General features: G+C 41.6%; 1 protein-coding gene across 2 annotated transcripts in view; it reads left to right on the forward strand.

Moving 5' to 3' along the window:
- Positions 1 to 22,197, forward strand: part of SHC3 (SHC adaptor protein 3) — a 255,280-nt gene that overhangs the window by 138,837 nt on the left and 94,246 nt on the right. The window contains exons 7-9 of one of the 2 annotated variants that reach the window (XM_090273986.1): positions 5,693 to 5,819; positions 17,503 to 17,653; positions 18,604 to 18,703. In XM_090273986.1, the coding sequence (XP_090130112.1) occupies positions 5,693 to 5,819; positions 17,503 to 17,653; positions 18,604 to 18,703 (378 nt within the window). The remainder of the gene's footprint in view (positions 1 to 5,692; positions 5,820 to 17,502; positions 17,654 to 18,603; positions 18,704 to 22,197) is intronic. The other variant, XM_090273987.1, reaches the window with a different exon arrangement.

Here is a 22,197-nt window from a genome sequence, read left to right on the forward strand (position 1 = left end):
CTAGACATTTTTTTTTTTTTCTTGATATCTTCAATGGCTCCTAGGTCAGTGGTTCTCAACATGAACTACACCAGGGGTCCCCAACCTCTGGGACAGATTGGTACAGACCCAGGCTTGTTAGGAACCAGGCTGAACAGCAGGAGATGAGCTTGACTGTAATCCGCTTGAATCATCCCAAAACCATCCCAGCCCTCATCCCCCTGGGTCTGTGGAAAAATTGTCTTCCATGAAACTGGTTCCTGGTGCCAAAAATGTTGGGGACTGCTAAACTGCACTTCAGTTGAGGGAGCTTTTAAAAATCTCAGTGCTCAGGTCTCAGAGAGTATGGCCCAGGCACACATATTTTTTAAGAGCTCTGTAGGTGATCCCCACAAACAGCCACAGCTGAGAAATAAGGCTCTGAGCCTGAAGGAGTTCAGTCTAGTGCAGTCTGACTAAGACCCATGGAAGTATACAGACTGCTGTCTTGCTTTAGAGACACAACCAGGAGTGCCTTTGCCCACGGTGCCTTTTCAAGCTCACGGAAATTAGAACCCACCTTACATTTCCCATGGTTGACACACCAGGCTCCCTTTGGCATGTGGTGCTATTGTAAGACAAATGCTAACCTTGGCACTGGTGCTGGTGCTCTGGGGATGCTGCCAGCCCAGGGGCCCTTTGAGGTACTTCATGGGTGATATGCACTTCTGTCTTTCAACTAGCCATTGCCTGTAACAAACTACTCAAAGTTTAATGGTTTCTGATGTGATTAAGTGTCAGAAATCCAGGCAGGGCACAGTTGGCCAGTTCTCCATGTGGCATCATTGGAGGTCACTGGGTCGCCTTTGGATGGCCTGTTCTAGAGGGTCCAAGTTTACTTCACTGTCAAACCTCATACCTTGGTAGGGGTGACTGGAAGGCTAAGCCATCAGGTTCTTTCTCCCTCTCCTGGGAGTCTGAGGTGCTCCTCTATCAGGGCATTAGGACCTCTCACATGGCACTTCTGGGCTCCATGGTACTAAAGCAGCAGTTTCCAGTGCTCTGAAAGGCCAGGCACAGCTTCACTTCTTCTATAGTGTACCATTAAAGCAGTGGCAGCCTACTCAGAGTCAAGGGAGGAGAACCAAACCCACCCTCCAATGGGAATTTGCAGCCTTTCCTATGCATCGTAGCTCTGCTATCCCAACACAGGCGGTGTGTGAAGGGAGGGGAGTCATGGACATGAACATGAACTCAGAGTATGCTTTACATCATCTCCTATGTGTCTATCCAACAATTGTCCCCTTCTAGTAAGGAGCTGGTGGAAGGGCTTCCCCCAGCTGCTTCTGTTCTTCTTCCTCCCCTGGCTCAGGCAGCAAGTTTAATTCCGTAAGAATGGCCTCTGCCATTTAGGAGGTCAGATTAGCAAGAAATTCTGGGGATAAATGTTCTTTGGACTCTTAAATATCTAACTCCCCATGCAGTCTAGGTGCTGGGGTGATTCCTTGGCTGCAGGCACAGATCCTCAAAATGGGCAGATATCAAGACACAGTTGGGTCCCAGAAAGTCTTCTGTCAAAATTCTACAGAGTCGGGTGAAAGTTTCTCATTGTTATCAATTGTCTTTTCCATGATGATGCCTGCCTATATGTTTTTGCCTGTTTTTCTTTGTTTATAGGTATTTCTAGTGACAATATATATTTATCTGGTATAAGAATCCATGGCTTATATAGTTAATCTGGTGGAAGGGCAAAAGATATCTAACCCAAGCCATTAAGTTGTATGGAAACTTCCACCAACTTTTTGAGGACACGAGAGACACAAATGAATGAACTTTCAGGAGGTTGGTGCATTATAATCAAAGGTCAGGGTCAATAGAACTGGAAGGCGATTATTAATACACAAATGATAAAACTCCCAACAAATCAGGCTTTGCCAGATCCTAACACATCAGTTTTTTTTACATTGGAACTTTTATTTATTACACAATGACTCCTATCCCCTGTAGTCTTATATATATATTAGCTCAGATTGTAGTGTTTGAGTCACAATAGTAGCTAAAAAATATTATGCTCTAATTAGATACATGGCTGCCACAGGAGACATGAACATTATATACTTTATAATTGCAGCAACATCGCTTGTCAGGCACACCGTGGAATAACCTGACCTGGCTGTAGGAAGTCATATCCTATACCTAGTTGGTGCTGATCTAATGGGAAAGAAGCCTGCATGTTTAGCCTGAATAGTTTCTAACACATTCTGCTGCTCTTCCTCCAAGATTTCTCCAGTGGTGGGAAACTTGGTGAATGGGCTTGAGTGGGAATTCAGCACATGGGAATACAGCATCCTGTGGCCACACTTGCCTACTCTGGGCTTTGCTAATAGCGCAGGGTTCTTGCAACAAAAAAACTTAGGGTTGCTCTGGCCTTGGACAGTTGTAGACCCCAGGATACAACTCTCTGGAAAAGGCCTTAAATAGTATGAACTCACTGAGGGTAAAAAACACAGCACCTCCTTGACTTTCTTTCCTCTTTTAAAAAAACCCTCATCTGCAACAGTGGGTGAAAGTGATAATTTATTGGTTCTTTCTCTTCCTTCCTTCCTTCCTTCCTTCCTTCCTTCCTTCCTTCCTTCCTTCCTTCCTTCTTTCCTTCCTTCCTTCCTTCCTTCCTTCCTTCCTTCCTTCCTTCCTTCCTTCCTCCCTTCCTTCCTTCCTCTTTCTTTCTTTCTTTCTTTCTTCCTTTCTTTTTTTAACTGGGAGGTTAATTTCCATCCATTGACATTGGGAGAGGAGTTTTTCTATGAATGGACATTTAGGTAGCTCCACACTTGACTACTGTCAACAGTGATTGTACAGGCAAGCCAGGCCCTGGGCTTTAAACATCCTGTGCCAGAGACTGAATGTTCTCGTCTCACCCAGACCTCTGGCCAAGAGCCAGACTCATGCACATTGGCACTCAGAAGCCTCACAGTCCTCACACTTACAAGCCACAGATCTTAGTCTTTTCCTACTCCACAAAACATCTGCTAGTCTTATTTATCACCATGCCCACAGAACCAGAGTGAACTCAGTCCTGCTCTATCTAACCTGTCTCATTCCCCCACCATTCCATCTTGCCTCTGGCTCCACAGACTCTTGGTTCTTCCTTGAACACCAAACCAGCACCTGCCTCAGGGCCTTTGAACCAGCTGGGCCGTTGACTGTGACATTCTTATATCAGACCTACACATGGTTCACTGTATGACTCCTTCAGGCTTCTTTTCCAGTGTCGCCTTTTACTACTGCAAAAGGGCCAGTTGCCCCTGTGTTTGTTTGGGGCCATGTTTAGGATTTACAATGTCATTTTGAGTCTTGACTCTGTAAATGTCTCTCGTCTGGTCTTCTTGCTTATAAATGATGACTTCAGCTCTGTGCTTTCCTCATGGGGGTGAAACAAGCAACCCCCATGTTCCCCTTGGTGAGGGCCTCTTCATTTCTCCCACATACCAGCTCACACAGGTCAGGTTAGAAGAGGGTGGGTTTTGGCTAAAGACTATTGCAATGCTCTCAGAGAAAATAAGTGGCTCAGCAAGATTGGCAACACAGGGTTAGTTTTGGATTTGGAGTGAGTTTTTGGAACATATAGAAGGCATTTTACAAGAGCCTCACACCCAGCTGACAGATGCTGGTTTTTCAGTCCATTGAGAACAAACCAGGTAGCAGAGCCTGGTATGGTTCTGCTAATTTGGGTACCTTAGACCTACAGGATTTGGTGAGGTCTCCTACCAAGAGCTCTGTAGCTTGTGAACATCTGTGGAACTGACTTGAAGAGGATGCTCTCCAGGCCTGATTCTGTCTCGTATGTGGAAGATGCAGGGCCCTGTGGAATTGTTGTGTGGCCTCCTCTGCTGAAACCTGATTATTCACTCATTATGTTAGAAGTTAGGGCACTACTTTTCTTCTCAGAAGAAAAATAAGGTGCATTTCTTGGCCCCTTCCCAGTCTTTGTTCTGGTTCTTTAAAGTACTGGTCAGCCAACTTCTGCGGCTGCTGCCAGGACTGGAGGTGGAGGTATTTGGCTGGCAATATGGGGTGTGGGGGAGCTAGCTGTATTTTTCTCACACTAGCCTCTATTCCCCCTTCCCTATCAACTGGAAAGACAAGTCCGTTCCTATCAGTTAACCAATAACCCAGCAACTCTAATAGCTGTTTCATATGGGCTTGCTTTGTGCCTACCCAGGTTGCTACTTAAAAACTGACATGAATAGTCAATGACAAAAATATAGCTGGAACATCTGTCTCCTTGTGACCAATCCCTTGGCCATATCTAATGTACCCAAGGATGGTGGTCCACAGTGCAGTGCAGTCCCCTTTTCTTCCCCGGCAGTTCTTCCACCGTGTCCTCAGGGGTACACCCATGTCCAGCCTGGGGAACTGGGCAGAAGCTGAGGACATGAGGGCAGCTGCTGTCCCCATGAGTTTTGTGCATAGAGAGGCCAGCATTATGCTGAATGTCACCAAACTTCAAAGGCAGTGATGTCTCTAAGGAGCCCTGTCTCATGTGTACTGGGTTCTCCGTCAGCCAGTTCGATGTCTCCAGTGCTTGGGAATAACTATCTTTGTAGAGATGCCCCCTCCTCATTGCTGGTATCTGCCATGCTCCTGGAGGAACCCTCCCAGAATACAATTACTTCCTAACTGTTGGCAGGAGGAAGATATAGTGGGACACCTGCCAGAGGCAGATTAAGGTTGGTTGAGGCCCCGGGTGCAGAAGAAAATATTTGGCCCCTTAAAAAAAAAGAGACAGGGAAAATAAGATAATTTATTTATATGCACAGAAAACTATTTTTAAAACCGTAAATAAAACAAGAACATATCCACAAACTAATTTACATCCCTGTGCATTTGCATATATCGTAAGTCTGCAGTCTGCACTGCAGGAGAACAACTGTAAGCACAAAGTAGCAAATACAATTCTATTGCTCCAATGAGTGTTAGCACAACTGTGAGGGGCCTATGCAGTGTAGTATGTGTATAGTATGCAGCGTAGTAATGAAATAATGAAAATAAGTGAATATAAACATACTATCAGGTTTTACTGCCAATTGTAAATTTGTACGTAATTAAAATTGCACATATGAAACCAAACTTGGTGTCATTAGAGTAAAGTGTAAAGCTGGGGTTTTGCAGGGCTCTTCAGAAGTTGAGGCCCAGGGTGCATGCCCAGTGAGCCTGCTATTAAATTCGCCTCTGACACCCACATCTGTTCTTTTCTCCAGGGAGAATGCCTCTGTCCCATTATTAACGAGATCATGTCATGCTGGTCAGGGCAACAGGTGAGGATCTGAGGCTCCTCTGTGGAGTGCCAGGGACAGTCACCATCTTTAGAAGCAGAAGCAGGGCCCTCTCCGTGCCTTTCCCCACTTGACCCTCTTTTTTCTGAAGGTTTCATATGGATTGTGCTGCAGCCTGGTCACAGGACTGTGTGTCCTTGAGGCGTGGCAGGGAGTTGCCACAACGGGATTCATTTTTAATTTTAGAAAGAATAGGCTATTAAGGAATGCATCTGATGGTGACACTCAGATTAAGCTGCAGGTAGATCCTCCAGGACATATTATGAAGGACACATGTACCTCTTTGTCCTCCTCTTTTCACTGAGGCTGATGCTTTTACCCTGAGGAGGGCTTCTGTGCAGGAGCCTGGGAAACTCCAGTGTTTGTCTCTAATGGGCCTGGGTCTCTGGCTCCCACAGCTTGTCACATTCTGGAATGCTGTGATGGTCTGGCCCAGGATGTCATTGGTTCCATTGGACAAGCCTTTGAGCTCCGATTTAAGCAGTATTTGCAGTGTCCTTCCAAGATTCCTGCTCTTCACGACCGGTGAGTAGCGCTACTTTTTGCGGTGGCGTTTCTGCATTTTATTACCTTTTCCCTTAAAAAACCACCAATAGGAGAAAACCACCAAACTGCTTCCGTGAGGTGTGCCCTGTTCAGGGCTTCCTGGGCTCAGAGACACCTGGTGGTGCTGGGCCATGGCTGAGGAAATCAGCAGATGGAAGCCGACATATGGGGCAATGCTCTGAATGTTTAGCGAAACATTTTTTTCTTGAAACTATAGTGATAGTAGCCACGGTTACAAAAGAGCACTGTGATTTTTTTTTTCTGTCTCTTGTGCAACCATGTGATGTTTCCATCTCCTTAAGGCTGCATCACCACAGGTTCTGCATGTCCCATTGTCCTTGTCATCACAGTTGACCAACACCCTGACTCAGAAGCTTCTCTGTGAGGCCTGTGCCTAAAGTGACCCGTGTCAGCTCACTTTCTTGGCCTTTGTAGCCTGGAGACTCAATGGCCAATGTGGCCCTGGTAAAGTTCTTTAACCAAATGAGTCTCAACAGCTTTCTCTGTAAAATAAGAATAATGGTGCTTTGGCAGTACTATTATTTTAAGTGTTAAATTAAGTAGTATATGTGAACTTGAATTTTGAGATAACATATTATAAATATTGTTCAGGATTTACCATTGAATCTCTTTAGGACATAAGGATATTCCACGCAGCATAAAGCATTAAAAAATAATAATATGGGGTATAGTGATCATTCAATACTCTGTCCTTGACTGAACTTCCATAATAAAAGCCAACTACCCTGGTCTGTTCACTGTAGGAACAACCTTATTTTGTTTCTCCTAAATTTACTTTGCATGCTTTTTCCCAACTTATACAGCTACATTCTATAACATAGTCATGGAGGCAGTGTCTGCCTTTGTCTTCATTATTATGAAGATTTTTGTTATCTCTCTGAAGTCTTCACCCTTCTTGAAAGAGACATTAAAAATTTTTTCCTGACTTCTGGCCAAGATGGAGGCATAAACAGACACGTTGCATCTCCCTCCACAACTAAGAAGGAATACAACTACCTCAAAACTAGAAACAACCAGAAGTTCCAGGAAATCAAACTGCATTAAAGTCCAGGAAACAAATATATAAAGAAGAAATACTCGTCCAGACAGGTAGGAGGGGTGGAGCCAGGGCAGAGAGGATGTGGTGTGGTGGCGGCAGCAGCAGGCTGGCAGAAAGCTCAGTCACACGTTTCAAAAAGTCGGGAGGGACACCTGGAGAGCATTCCCAGCTCCTCACAGGACCTCGCAGCTCACGGTTCCAGCACCAGTGAAAATCAAGCCTCATTGCTTTTGACTGTGCAGACCAGTGGGGGTTGGGGTGGAGGCAGAAACTGCTGGTCTCTCAGCAGAGTCCACTTGTTTAAAGGGACCCAATGGTGCTAGAACGTCCACAGACCCACTCACTCTGGGAACAACGACCAGGGCAACAGGTAGAGGGGAGCCAGTCCTGGGGTGGAAGTGGGAGAGGTGCCTGGAAAAGGAGTGAGTGCTGGGAAGGCGGCATTTTTCCCTCTCAGATCGCTCCCCCACGTACAGTGTCACAACGTGGTGAAACAAGTTGGTCCGCACTGAAGAACCCTTAAGGCTCCGCCCCTTACAATGTAACAAGAGTGACAGCTCTACCTGGGACACAGAGGTAAAAAAACACAGGAGCCTGTCAGAATGAGGAGACAGAGAAGTATGGCCCAAAAGGGAAAACGGATCAAGTTTCCAGTGGGAGAACTAAGCGACAAGGAAATAGCCAACCTAAAAGATGCAGAATTCAAAACACTGGTGATAAAAATGCTCACAGGCTTGACAGATATGCTTGAGTATGGCAAACGCATAAGAGAAGAAGTGAAGGCTATGCTAAGTGAAACAAAGGAAAATCCACACAAAACCAATGGTGAAGAGAAGAAAACCGGGGTTCAAATAAATGATTTGGAACATAAGGAAGAAAGAAAACAGTCAACTAGTGCAGGATGAGGAAGCAAGAATTGAAAACAATGAGGAAAACTTTCCAAATTTTGTGAAGGAGATGTACATACAGGTCCAGGAAGCACAGAGGATCCCAGGCGAGCTGGGCCGAGAGGGTATCACACCAGGACGCATCATGACTGAGATGTCAAAGGTGAAAGAAAAAGAGAGAGTCCTGGGGGCAGCAAAAGAGAGGTAGAGAGTTGCCTACAGGGGGGTGCCTATAGGACTATCAGCTGATTTCTCAGAGGACACTTTGCAGGCAGGAAGGGACTGGCAAGCAGCATTCAATGTGATGAAAGGCAACCTGCAACCAAGATTACTGTATTCAGCAAGGCTATCATTTGGAATGGAAGCGCAGATGAAGTGCTTCCCAGACAAGGTGAAGGTAATGGAGTTCATTATCACCAAGCCATTATTATATGAAATGTCAAAGGGACTTACTTAAGAAAAATAAGATCAAAACTATGAACACTAAAATGACAACAAACTCACAACTATCAACAACTGAATCTAAAAAATAAAAACAAAATCCAACTAAGCAAACCAGAATAGGAACAGAATCATAGGTATGGGGATCATTTGTAGGGTTATCAGTTGGGAGAGGGGAGGGAGAGGAATGGGGATATGGTACAGGGATTAAGAAGCATAATCAGTTCGTACAAAATAGACAGAGGAAGTTAAGAATAATATAAAGCAAATGTGAAGCCAAGAAACTTATATGCATGACCCATGGACATGAACTAAGGGTGGTGGGGATTGCTGGAGGGAAGGCAGGTACTGGGCAGAGGGGAGCAAAGGGGGAAAAGTTTGAACTACTGTAGCAACATAATCAATAAAATATACTTAAAATTTTTTTCCTCATTTAATGGAAAAGTTATTTTAAGACATTCATTTTGGAGGTGCCTGTTAAGGCCCCACTTTTTTCTGGTTGACAGAAGCTACTACAAGCTCAGTTGCGCTGTGTGCAAAAAGACTTAGGATTAGGAAGTGACAGAGACCCAGAAGGCCCTTGCAGGAGAACAAACTTTTACATTTTATATATAATAAGATATAGTCATTACAAAGAATAAATCAGTATATGTGAATTACTAGAAAGAAGTCTCAGAATTTTTAAATGGAGTGAAAAAGAAAATGAGCTGTTCGTGTAAATTTTAAAACACACAAACAATTGTATACACAGTTCATAGGTAAACGCAAATTATAAAAAACATGCAGGAATATTATACACCAACTCTAGGATATCGAAGGGTAAGGTAAGGGTAGAGTGATCTTTAACTTTATTTGGCAAGTATTATTTCTTCCCTAACATTTTATAATGAAAATGTACCAATGTACAAAAATAAATTTACAGTAAACACCTTTATACCCACCATCTACTGTTAATTTCACATATGTATTCTTCCAAAGTTTGACAAATTTAAAATTTCTTTCTTTCAAAGGAAGCAAATATAGCAAAATGTTCACACCACTTAATCTCAGTGGTAGATGCATAGATATATTTTATATTAATTATTTTGAATATCTGTACTTTTGAAATTTTATGTAAAAGTCAAATAAACTCTATTAAAACAATATGTATAAAAATGGGCGACTGTGGTTTACTGAACTACCAATCTTCTCTGGGAATATACTTATGGCATGAAGTCCTGTGTACGTTTCTGTATAATAAAGTTTGAAGACATTGTGGAAATTTAATTTCGTACCTTTGTTCTCTATTTTTTTCATGTTGATATGTATTATCATCTAGTGTTCTTTCATTTCAGCCCCAAACACTTTCTTTAATATTAATTGCAGGAAATATTTGCTAGCGATTATTTTTTTCAGTTTTCTTTTTTTTAACCTGGAAATGTATTATTTCTGTTTCATTTTGGAAGGATAGTTTTACTGGATATAGAGTGCTTGGTAGACCATCTTTTTCTTTCAGTACTTGAACATGCCATCCCACTATTTCCTGGCCTTCATTGTTTCTGATAAGATGTCTGCTGTTAATATTACTGAGGATCCTTTGTCCAAAGTCTGAGTTTCCTCAGGAACAGTTTCTACTGATTGCTGTTTTCCTTGTGTTTCTTTGCATGTCTCATAATTTTTATTTTTTGTAGAAACTAGAGATTTTAAATAACATGTGTCAACTCTGGAAATCAGATTTCTCCCTTCTTCAGGATTTACTGTTGTTGCTGCTTTTAGTGGCTGTTTGTTTTAATAATTTTTCTAAACTAAATTCATAAAGTCTGTATTCATTGTCAATTATGACCACTGACAGCTCTGACCAGTTTAATTATTGGGAAGCTAATTATTAGAAAGAGATTTCCTTAAACTCCTGAAACCATTAAGTCTCCTAGTCTTTGCTGAGTGTGTGGGGATCCCCTTCAACACTTAGCCAGGCAGTTGGCAATTCTGCCTTAGCTTTCACTTCCTGCTTGTGCATAGCTTCAGGATAAGTTAGTGGTAAAACTAGGGCCTTTTTACATCTTTCCTGAGCAGGCATATATCCTTGGACATCAACAGAGCCCCACGAATACATGTGGCTGTCCAAATTCCTGGAAATATGTTGAAGTTCATCAAAATCCCTATGAACATCCCATTTTATAGCATTTCCTTTTAAGCTTTTGATTGGCCTACTCTTTGCCTCCAATGTTATATACAGCTTTAGGGAACAATGTTGTTAAACAGTTGCCTCTAATTGGTTTTGACAAATGTCCCAGGGGAGGAGACATTTTTCCATGAATCAGGTCAAATAAAGACTGTCTTAGGAGTCACCAAGGAATGACTCGTCGTCGTCGGCAGCCGTCTGTCTCGAGAGACGATGGTGTAGCTTCTTAAGAGTCTATCTGCACCGCTGAGAATGGCTGTGCAGTCCAACTCGGGAGTTACATGGTATCTGTCTGCTCCCATGTTGAATCGACATCTTGTGATGACGCTGAAGCTACAGAGCCTGGGCAGGGTGATATGGAGGGTCTGCTGTTGCCCATGCAGCAGACCCCCCCCTCTCTTCGCAGCTGAAGGGTCCAAGGGAAAGACGGAGTCGATACAGCTTGGGTTCAGGTGCGCCGCAGGAGTTGCCGGTGTTGACTACAACGTCAAACCGCCTTAGGGACTCCGGCTCCGGATTTTCTGTTGGGGTTTACTCCCTTAGCCTTTCCCCTGAAGAGGTATGCCGCAAGGCAGCGGAGGTTTTTTGGAGTCAGAGTTTTCCTTCTCTGATGTACCCTGACTGGAAGATCGAACCAGCGACACTTAGCTCGCAGGCCGACGCTCAATCCACTGAGCTAAACCAGCCAAGGAATGACTAGACAGTTAATATAATGACTGTTCTCTGGGAATGAGGCCATTAATGAGTTGCAGAGCTGTTTTGTCCTCTCCCATGGCTATCAGTGGGCTGTTTGTTTTCAAAACTACCATGATAATTGGAACAGGGCAAGTTAAAATGCTAGAAAGCCACTGTTCTTAAAACTTTTTTTGTTTGTTTGCTTGAAAACACCCTCCCCTTCAAGTACTAACCTGGCCCAACCCAGTTAGCATCTAAGATCAGTCAAAATCGGGCATGCTCAGGGTGGTATGACCACAGACAAAAGCAAGGACCTACAACCAAGATTACTCTATCCAGAAAGTATATCATTTAAAATGGAAAATTAAATAAAGAGCTACCCAGACAAAAGAAGGCTAAAAGAGTACATCTCCAGCAAGCCAGCACTGTAAGAGATACTAAAGGGACTGTTATAAAAAAGAGAATGGAGAGAGAGGAGAGAGAGAGAGAGAGAGACACAGTTACAGAAAAAATAGCAATGAATAAGTACCTATCAATAATCTTCAATGTAAATGGATTAAATGTTCCAATTAAAAGACACAGGATAGCTGAATGGGTAAGAAAATATGACCCACATATATGCTGTCTGTAAGATACTCAGCTCAGAACAAAATATCTACACAGGCTAAAAGTGAAGGGATGGAAAAAAATATTCCAAGCAAATGAACACAAAAAGAAAGCTGGGGTAGTTATAGTTATATCACACAAAATAGACTTCAAAAGCATTAGAAAGGGACAAAGAAGTTCACTGCATAATAGTTAAAGGAATAGTCCAACAGCAGGATATAATTCTTGTAAACATATATGCACCAAATATGGAGCACGTAAATATATAAAGAAAATCTTGAAGGACTTCAGGAAAGATATTGACAACAACACAGTCATCAGAGGGGATTTTAACACCTCACTTTCAACAATGGATAGATCTTTCAAATGAAGTATCAACAAGGATATTGTAACACTGAATAAGACCATATATGAAGTGGACTTAATTGATTCATATGGACTGTTTCACCCCCAAAAAGCAAAATATACATTCTTTTCAAGTGCACAGGGAACATTTTAAAAAATAGATATCATGGTAAGATACAAAACAAGCCTCAACAAATTCAAGAAAATAGAAATCAGTGCCATTGAGACTTCCAGCTAAGATGGAGACCTCGACAGACACACTGGGTCTCCCTCCACAAATAAGAAGGAATACAACTACCTCAAAACTAGAGACAACTAGAAGTTCCAGAATATTAAGCTGCATGGAAGTCCAACAAACAAAGATATAAAGAAGAAATACTCATCCAGACAGGTAGGAGGGGCAGAGCCGTGGCAGAGAGGAAGTGGTGTGGTGGTGGCAGCAGTGGTGGCAGTGACAGGCCAGTGGAAAGTGCAGTCACACATTTTAAAAAGTCAGGAGGGACACCTGGGGAGCGTTCCCAGCTCCTGACCAGACCATGCAGCTCAAGGTCCCAGCACCAGAGAAAATCAAGCCTCATTGCTTCTGACTGTGCAAACCAGTGGGGGTAGGGGAGAAGGAAGAAACTGTCAGTCTCTCAGCAGAATCCACTTGTTTAAAGGGCCCCCACTGTCCTAGATAATCTGCAGACCCACCCACTATGGGAACCAGCCAGGGAAATAGCTAGAGAAGCAGCAGTCCCATACGAAAGTAGAAGTGCCTGGAAAAAGGGCAAGTGCTGAGCAAGTGGCATTGTTCCCTCTCCGATCCCTTTCTCACATACAGCACCACAATGTGGTGAAACAGGTCGCCCTGTGCTGATGAAGTTCTAAGGCTCCACCTCTTACAACATAACAGGAGTAGCAGTTCTTCCTAAGACACAGAAGCAAACAAACACAGGAGCCTGTCAAGATGAGGAGACAGAGAAGTATGGCTCAAAATGGGGAACGGATCAAGGTTCCAGTGGGAGAACTAAGTGGCGAGGAGATAGCCAACCTAACAGATGCAGAATTCAAAACACTGGTGATAAAGATGCTCACAGGCTTGACAGATATGCTTGAGTATGGCAAAGACATAAGGGAAGAGGTGAAGGCTATGTTAAGTGAAACAAAGGAAAATCCACACAAAATTAATGGCGAAGGGAAGGAAACCAGGGTTCAAATCAATGATTTGGAACATAAGGAAGAAAAAAAAACCAGTCCACCAGTACAGAATGAGGAAATAAGGATTGAAAAAAATGAGGAGAGGCTTAGGAACCTCTGGAACAATGTTAGACATGCTAACATCCGAATCTTAGGGGTACCAGAAAAAGAGGAAGAGCAAGAAATCAAAAACTTATGTGAAAAAACAATGAAGGAAACTTCCCAAATTTGGCAAAAGAAGTAGACATACAAGTCCGAGAAAACAGAGAGTCCCAAACAAGCTAGACCCAAAGAGGACCACACCAAGACACATCTTAATTAAAATTTCAAAGGTTAAAGATAAATAAAGAATCTTAAAAGCAGCAAGAGAAAAGCAGAGAATTACCTACAAAGGGGTGCCTATAAGACTATGGGTGGATTTCTCAAAAGAAACTTTTCAAGCAAGGAGGAGCTGGCAAGAAGTGTTCAAAGCGATGAAAAGCAAGGGCCTACAATCAAGATTACTCTATCCAGCAAAGCTATGATTTACAATGGAAGAGCTAAAGGATTTCATCATCAGCAAGCCATTATTATGTGAAATGTTAAAGGGACTTATTTCTTTTTAAAGATCAAAACTATGAACATTAAAATGACAACAAACTCACAGCTATCAACTGAATCTAAAAAATAAAAACCCACTAAGGAAACCAGAATGGGAACAGAATCATGGGTATGGGGATCATTTGGAGGGTTACCAACTGGGAGCAGGGGAGGGGAAGAAAAGGGGAAATGGTGCAGGGTCAAGAAGCATAATTGGTAGGCACAAAATAGACAGAGGGATGTTAAGGATAGTATAGGAAATGGAAAAGCCAAAGAACTTATATGCATGACCAATGGATGTGAACTAAGTAGGGAGGGATTGCTGGTTGGAAGGGGGGGTACTAGGCAGAGGGGGGGCAAAGGGAAAAAAGATTGGGACAACTGTAACAGCATAATCAATAAAATGTATTTAAAAAACCACAATGAGATATCACTTCACACCTGTCAGAATGGCCATCATTAATAAATCAACAAACAACAAGTGCTGGCAAGCAGGTGGAGAAAAAGGAACCCTAGTGCACTGTTGGTGGGAATGCAGACTGGTGCAGCCACTTTGAAAAACAGTATGAAATTTCCTTAAAAAACTAAAAATGAAACTGCCTTTTGACCTAGCAATTCAGCTGCTTGGAATACAGTAGTCCCTCACTATATTGAGGTTCATTTATTGTAGCTTCACTGTATCGTGGGATTTTTAAAAAATATTATATTTCATTATTTATCGTGAATTTTTCACTATATTGTGGGATTTTGAGGTACCGTATATGTATGTTGTTAAAGTTACATAGGTTTAAGAGTGTAGAATGAATGTAAGTTTCCTATTTCATGGGGCGGGGCGGGGGGGGGTCTGGAACGTAATACCTGCGATAAGTGAGGGCATACTGTATACCCTAAGAATCTTGAATCACCAATTCAAAAGAACTTATACACCCCTGTGTTTATAGCAGCACCATTTATAATAGCCAAGTGCTGGAAATAGCCTAAGTGCCCAACAGTATATCAGTGGATCAAAAATCTGTGGTATATTTATACAAAGGAATATTGCACAACAGAAAGAAAGAATGAACTCCTACTTTTTGGAACAGTATGGTTGGAACTGGAGAATATTATGCTAAGTGAAATAAGCCAGTTGGTGAAAGACAAACACCACATGATCTCAGTATAAGAGGAATCTAGTGAACAAAATAAAGTAAGGAACAAAATAGAACCGCAGGCATGGAAACATGGAACAGACTGAAGGTGACCAGTGGGGACGGGGAGGGGTGATAATGGTGGAAAGAAGGGGAAGAGACTAGACAAAGAACATGTATGAATGACTCACAGACATGGACAACATTGACTGTGTAAGCAGGCGATGGGATGGGTGGAGGAGGGCAAAGGGGGAAAATTGGGGCAACTGTAATAGAATAACAATAAAAAATTATTTAATTGATTTAAAAAAAAACAAACATTCCCTAGGTTGTTGCAAGCCACTGGTTAATTTCCAGGGTTTTAAATAGTTGATCCTGATTTTTTAAACCACTTTTATTGTTGCTTTAATGAAAGAAAACATTTTCAGAGGTCCTCACTCTGCCATTTTCCCTGATATCAGTAAATTTTTATTTTTTAGTTGATTTTGCTTTGAGTAAATTTTACAATTTACTAAAATGTGTGTCTGTGCCTTCAGTGTCTGGTTATTTCTCTATATAAATTTTCTTTATTAATTAAAATGTACTTTTAAAAAAAAATTTGTGAGACTTCCGGCCAAGATGGAGGCTTAGACTGACACACTCTGTTTCCCTCTACAACTAGAAAGAAATACAACTACCTCAAAACAAAAGATAACTAGAAATTCCAGAAAATAAAACTACACGGAAGCCCAACATACGAAGTTATAAACCAGCGGTGCTCGTTGGACAGGTAGGAAGAGCAGTAATCGGGTGGTGCTGTTTGCGGTAGCACCAGGGACAGCGGCAGGGAGAGCAATCCTAACTGCAGTCAAGCCCTGGCAGCTCGCGACCCCAACACTGGGAAAGGCAGACCCCGCATTGCCTCAGACGGTGAGGTCCAGAGGACAGGAGGATGGATCCTGGTCTCCCCGTGGAGAATAATGGCAGGAATCCATCTTGGAACCCCGCCCCCACACAAAGTGCCACAGCGCCGCAAAAAAAGGTTGCAGATCACTGCAGGCCTCAGGGTTGTGACGAGTACCCGGACTCTGCCCCCTATAGCCGGCCCAAGAAGCAAAGTAAAACACAAATCTGTCAAAATGAGGCAGACAACTATAGAAATCCCGGTGATGCAGCTCACCAGGCAACAGATGGAGAACCTGACAAACGAACAAATAAGAAACCTTTCAGAGGCTCAATTCAGAGTTATAGTCATTAGGTGGCTTACAGAATTAACAAAAGATTTGGAACAAGATGAGAAAGGATTGAAAGCCACTCATACTGAAAAGAACGAAAACACGTATGAGACAAGTGGTGAGGAAATAAAATCCAGAGATCGAATCAACAAACCGGAACATAGAGAAGGAACAAACAGTCAACCAGTGTGGAAACAGGAAACAGAAGACAAGGAAAGTGAGGAGAGGCTCAGAAACCTCTGGGACAGCTATAAGAGATCAAACATACGGATTATAGGATTGCCAGAGGGTGAAGAAGAAGAACTAGAAATTGAAAAATTATGTGAAAAAGTAATGAAGCAGAACTTCCTGAACTTGGGAAAGGAAATAGACTTACAGGTCCAGGAAGCACAGAGAGTTCCAGAAAAACTGGACCCAGGGAGAACCACTCCAAGACACATTATAATTAAATTGTCAAAAATTAAAGATAAAGAGAGAATCTTAAAAGCAGCAAGAGAGAAGAAAAGAATCATGTACAAAGGGGTTCCAATTGGATTATCAGCTGAATTCTCAAGGGAGACCCTACAGGCAAGAAGGGACTGGCAAGAAATATTCAAAGTAATGAAAATCCAAAACCTACAGCCACAAATACTCTATCCAGTGAAGCTGTCATTCAGAATAGAAGGGCAGAGAAAGTTCTTCCAGGACAAAACAAAACTGAAAGAGTTCATTAGATCCAAACCACTATTATATGAGATGTTAAAGGGACTTGTTTAGAAAAAGGAGGATCAAAACTATGAACATTAAAAATGAAAACTGCATCACAACAACCAACAACAGAAGCTAGGGAATTAAAACAAAGGCAATTTAAATAGGCAACGAGAGTGGAAAAAGAACTATAGGTATGGGGAACATATTGGGGGGAGGTCAGCAGGGAGGGGGAAGGGGGAGAGGGAGGGACATAGTACAGGAATTAAGAAGCATAGTAGGAGGGAATGGAATAGACAGGAAGAGGTTGAGAAGAACTATATACACAACCAATGGATATGGAATAAAGGGAGGGACCATTGGAGAGAGGGGGGCCACCGGGTGGAGGGGAGCATAGGGAAGGGAAATTGGGACAACTGTAACAGTATAATCAATAAAACATATTTAACAAAATTTAAAAAAGAAGAATTTGTTTTTCTGTTTCAACTATGACTGGTATTTTCCAAAGGGTAGAACTGTGAATAAGGCAGATATTTGACTAAACTACTCATGTACTTTTTGTATATGAGTGAGACCTACATGATTGAGAAGGCAGTGGCTAAACTTAATTTTCTAGGGTGACAGGTATTAATATTAGATTACCTGGTTTTGACTACAAGCTCAACTTTTGGCTAATGCTCTTGAAACTTCTCTTTTAACAGAACACAGAGTGTGGATGAGCCGTGGACTGAAGAGGAGGGAGATGGCTCATATCATCCTTACTACAACAGCATTCCTAACAAGACACCTCCTCCAGGGGGGTTTGTTGATGCTCGACTGAAAGGCAGATCCCATGCCCCTGACACAGCCCAGGTAATTTTTATATCTTTTCCTTTGGATGCTTGATAACTGAACTTTATTTCCTTTCATTTTTCTCAACTTTATTTTTGGTTGATGTTCTGTCCATTTGACAGAATAACTCACAAACTTTTCCCCCTTGGCTTTCACAAAACAGACAGATAAGGGAGGTGTTTGTATTAATATCACAAGGTTTTAGTAAAATATTTTAGAAGTGTATTGTGATTCTTGAGATAGGAGTCTGGCTGGGGGCTACTTCTCCATACTAGGACAAATTTCCTTATGCTGCAATCTTAATGAGAAAAAGATAGAGTTCAAGACTTTTTAAAAAGCATGGGTTCTTTGGGTTCTCTGAAAAGACAGTGGACACAGACCTTTAAAATGGTCAGAATTTTATGAGTTTTTTATTTTAGTAATTTTCCCTCCAACTCAAAATTATAGTAAGGCAATTGTTTTCTAGAGTTATGGTATCTCTATTTTGTGATGAAGAGTTTAATGTCATCTACCTTATGTGAATAATAATGACATTAATAATAGTGTCAAAATAACATTGAATTGAAGTGTCAGTAGCTCTGACACTGAGAGGGAATAGACTGGGTGGACTTGCCCAGGTGGGTTGGGTGGGCAGTGTTCTGACACATAGACACTAATTGAAATTTATTTTAGGGCATGTTGAGTGATACAGCTGTGGACAGAAGAGCTCAATTCATGCTCACACTTGAGGGATGTTGGGAGAATGAAAATAAAGGTGTGTGTGTGCAGCTTCATTGAGATGCAGTCTCTTCATTACACTCACACAAACTTATTTCCTAAATCTTAAAGCGAACTGTGAGGCATGGAGGGAAAACTGCTTGTAATCAATGATGCACTTTCCTGGCCACTGACTGATGTCCCTTATACTGTAATATGGCTTTTGGAGATTGAGAAACAAGAAGAGCATAATTTTTTTCTCTTTGTGTCTATAGCTTTCAGGAAAAGAGCAAACTTATTACCAGGGAAGACATTTAGGAGACCCATTTGGTGAAGACTGGCAGCAAGCACCTGTCAGGCAAGGTGAGAGGCAAGGTAATGAGGGTATAAAACAAAAAATACAGAAGTCATGTGCTGCTTTCAGGTCCTCCTTGCCTCTCCTCCATCTTTTAAATTTGCTTTATATCTTTATATATATTAGTTTGCATTTTCTAGAATTTTATATACATATAATTATACATGATACATTCTTTGACTTCTTTGCATTCAGCAAAATTATTTTTAGAGTCACTCCTGTTGCTGCATGTATTGATAGTTTTTTTCCCCTTTTAATTGATGACTAACAGTTCATTTTATGGTTATCCTACAGTGTGTTTACATGTTGATTGATATTTGTTTCCAATTTGTGGGCATTACAGATAAAATTGGTTTGAACGTTTGTGTTAAAACAAACAAGCAAACAAAAATAATGTTTCCCCAGTGGTGGTTTGTCTACTGAGGAGCTGGCTGAAAACCCACTGGAAAAATCTGATGAGGGTGGGATTGTTGCCAGCAGATCATAGAAATATATAAAGTAAGGACTATGAGGACGCCACACATCAACTGATGCCTCCCCTGGCACCAGGAGAAGTTCATGTCCTTTAGCACTAACTGTCTCAAGTACCCTGGAGTTTTTCTTGGCAGGAGGTCTGAGGAACTGACCTCTCCAACAGCACCTCCACTCATTTCAACTGGGAATTGGTTGGAAGATTCTGAAGTGTTCCTAAGATCCCCTGCAGAGCTGAGCCCCAGTGGTGCTTCACAGGAACTAGTAATAGTTTTCCCTTCCTGGTCTCCTCCCATCGGCCCCTCCTCATGGTCAACTTCAGGATGAGCAGAGTGACACCTACAATAAGTAGAGATGGCACCAAGGATACATCCCTCACAGGCCCTGGGTACATTTAGAGGGCACATCCACATCTTATCAAATCAATAAACATGTACCTACACCCACATAAAAAATCATTCAGGTATTACTAATAACTAACTGTTAACATAAGTCTTGATTCTATAGATAGTTTCATACACACATGTGTTTGTGTGTATATATGTGTGTATTTTGTGTATTTTAAAGCTTTCTTTTAATTTTAAACTTTTTCCTTCCTCAAACACTTCCATAACACCTTCAATAGCTCTAGGGCTCTGGCTACTAACTATGGGATCTGAAAGAGATGCAGTGACAAAGGAATTAAGATCCAATTATGCTTCTATGTGTATAAATCTAATCATTTATTGATTTAATGTTAAAGTTTTTCCCTTATTGTAGACATTTGTGCTGGGAATGAATGACAACTTTTTAAATTATATTTTTAGTTATAGTTGATATTCAATATTATTTTATATTAGTTTCAGGTGTACAGAATAGTGGTTAGACTGTTATATAATTTACAAAGTGATCTCTTTGATAATTAGTACTCACCTGGCAGTATACAAAGTTATTACAATATTACTGACTACATTTTCTATGCTGTACTTTTCCTTTTGACTATTTTGTTCTTTTTAATCCCTTTGCCTCTTTCACCCCAGACTGCCAAGTCCCATCTCTTCTGACAAATAAACTTTTTATCCACTAATCTATTGATGGGCACTTGAGTTACTTCCATATCTTGACTATTGTAAATTACTCTGCAATGAACATAGGAGTGCACATGTATTTTTGAATTAGTGTTTTGGACTTCTTTTGATAAATACCCAGAAATGGAATTGCTGGGTCATAAGGTAGTTTTGTTTTTGATTTTTCAAGAACCTCCATCCTGTTTTCTGTAGTGGCTGTACCAATTTGCAATCCACCCAACAGCACATGAAAGTTCCTTTTTCTCCACATTCTCACCAACACTTGTTTCTTGATTTATTGATGATAGTCATTCTGACTGGTGTGAAGTGATATTTTATTGTCATGCTGAGCATTTTTATCAGATGTCTGTTGGCCATCTGTATGTTATCTTTGGAGAAAGCATCTATTTAGATCCTATGCCTATTTTTTAAAGCTGGTTTTTAAAATTTTTTAAACAATTTATTGACTTGAGAGGGGGAGGAAGGGTGGGAGGAGAGAGAGAGAGAGAGAGAGAGAGAGAGAGAGAGAGAGAGAGAGAGAGAGAGAGAGAGAGAGAGAGAAAGATTAATTTGTTGTTTCACATATCCACACATTCATTGGTTGATTCTTGTACATACCTTGACTGGGGATCAAATCCACAAACTTGAAATATTGGGACAATGCTCTAACCAACTGAGCTACCTGGCTAAGGTTCCCTGTCCATTTTTTTAAAGAATATTTTATTGATTGTGTTGTTAGAGTAGTTCTCATTTTTTCCCCTTTACTCTCCTCCACTCAGTACCCCGCTTCCCTCCAGCAATCTCAGCTCACTTAGCTCATGTCCATGGGTCGTGCATATAAGTTCTTTGGCTTCACGCTTTCCTATATTACTCTTAATTTACCCCTGTCTATCTTGTACCAACCAATTATGCTTCTTAATCCCTGTGCCATATCCCCATTTCTCCCCCTCTCCCCTCCCAGCTGATAACCCTCCAACTGATGCCTATACCTATGATTCTGTTCCTGTTCTGGTTTGCTTAGTTGGATTTGGTTTTTCTTTCTTAGATTCGGTTGTCGATAGTTGTTAGTTTGTTGTCATTTTAGTGTTCATCGTTTTGATCTTCTTTTTCTTAAATAAGTCCCTTTGACATTTTATATAAAAGTGGCTTGGTGATGATGAACTCTTTTAGCTTTACCTTGTCTGGGAAGCACTTCATCTGCCCTTCCATTCCAAATGATAGCTTTCCTGGTTACAGGTTGCCTTTCATCACATTGAATACTGCTTGCCAGTCCCTTCTTGCCTACAAACTGTCCTCTGATAAATCAGCTGATAGTCCTATAGGCACCCCCCTGTAGGAAACTCTCCGCTTCTCTCTTGCTGCTTTCAGGACTCTGTCTTTATCTTTCACCTTTGGCATCTCAATCATGATACATCCTGGTGTGGTCTCCTCTGGGTCCAGCTTGCCCAGGACCTTCCATGCTTCCCGGACTTGTATGTCTATCTCCTTCACAAAATTTGGGAAGTTTTCCTCATTTTTTAAAATTCTGGATTCCTCATTCTGCACTGGTTGACTGTCTTTTTTTCTTATGTTCTAAATCATTGATGTGAACCCTGGTTTCCTTCCTTTCACCATTGGTTTTGTGTAGATTTTCCTTTGTTTCATTTAGCATAGTCTTTACTTCTTCCCTTCTGTGTTCGCCATACTCAAGCATATCTGTCAAGCCTGTGAACATCTTTATCACCAGTGTTTTGAATTCTGCATCTGTTAGGTTGGCTATCTCCTCATTTATTAGGTTGGCTATCTCCTCGTTGCTTAGTTCTCCCACTGGAACCTTGATACATTCCCCCTTTTAAGCCATACTTCTCTGTCTCCTCATTCTGACAGGCTCCTGTGTTTATTTGTCTCCACGTCTTAGGTAGAGCTGTCGCTCCTGTTACATTGTAAAGGGCGGAACCTTAGGGATTCATCAGTACAGGGCCACCTGTTTTACCACGTTGTGGTGCTGTATGTTGGGG

This window comes from Furipterus horrens, unplaced genomic scaffold, assembly GCF_987537825.1.
Source record: "Furipterus horrens unplaced genomic scaffold, mFurHor1.1.pri manual_scaffold_4, whole genome shotgun sequence".
NCBI lineage: Eukaryota > Metazoa > Chordata > Mammalia > Chiroptera > Furipteridae > Furipterus > Furipterus horrens.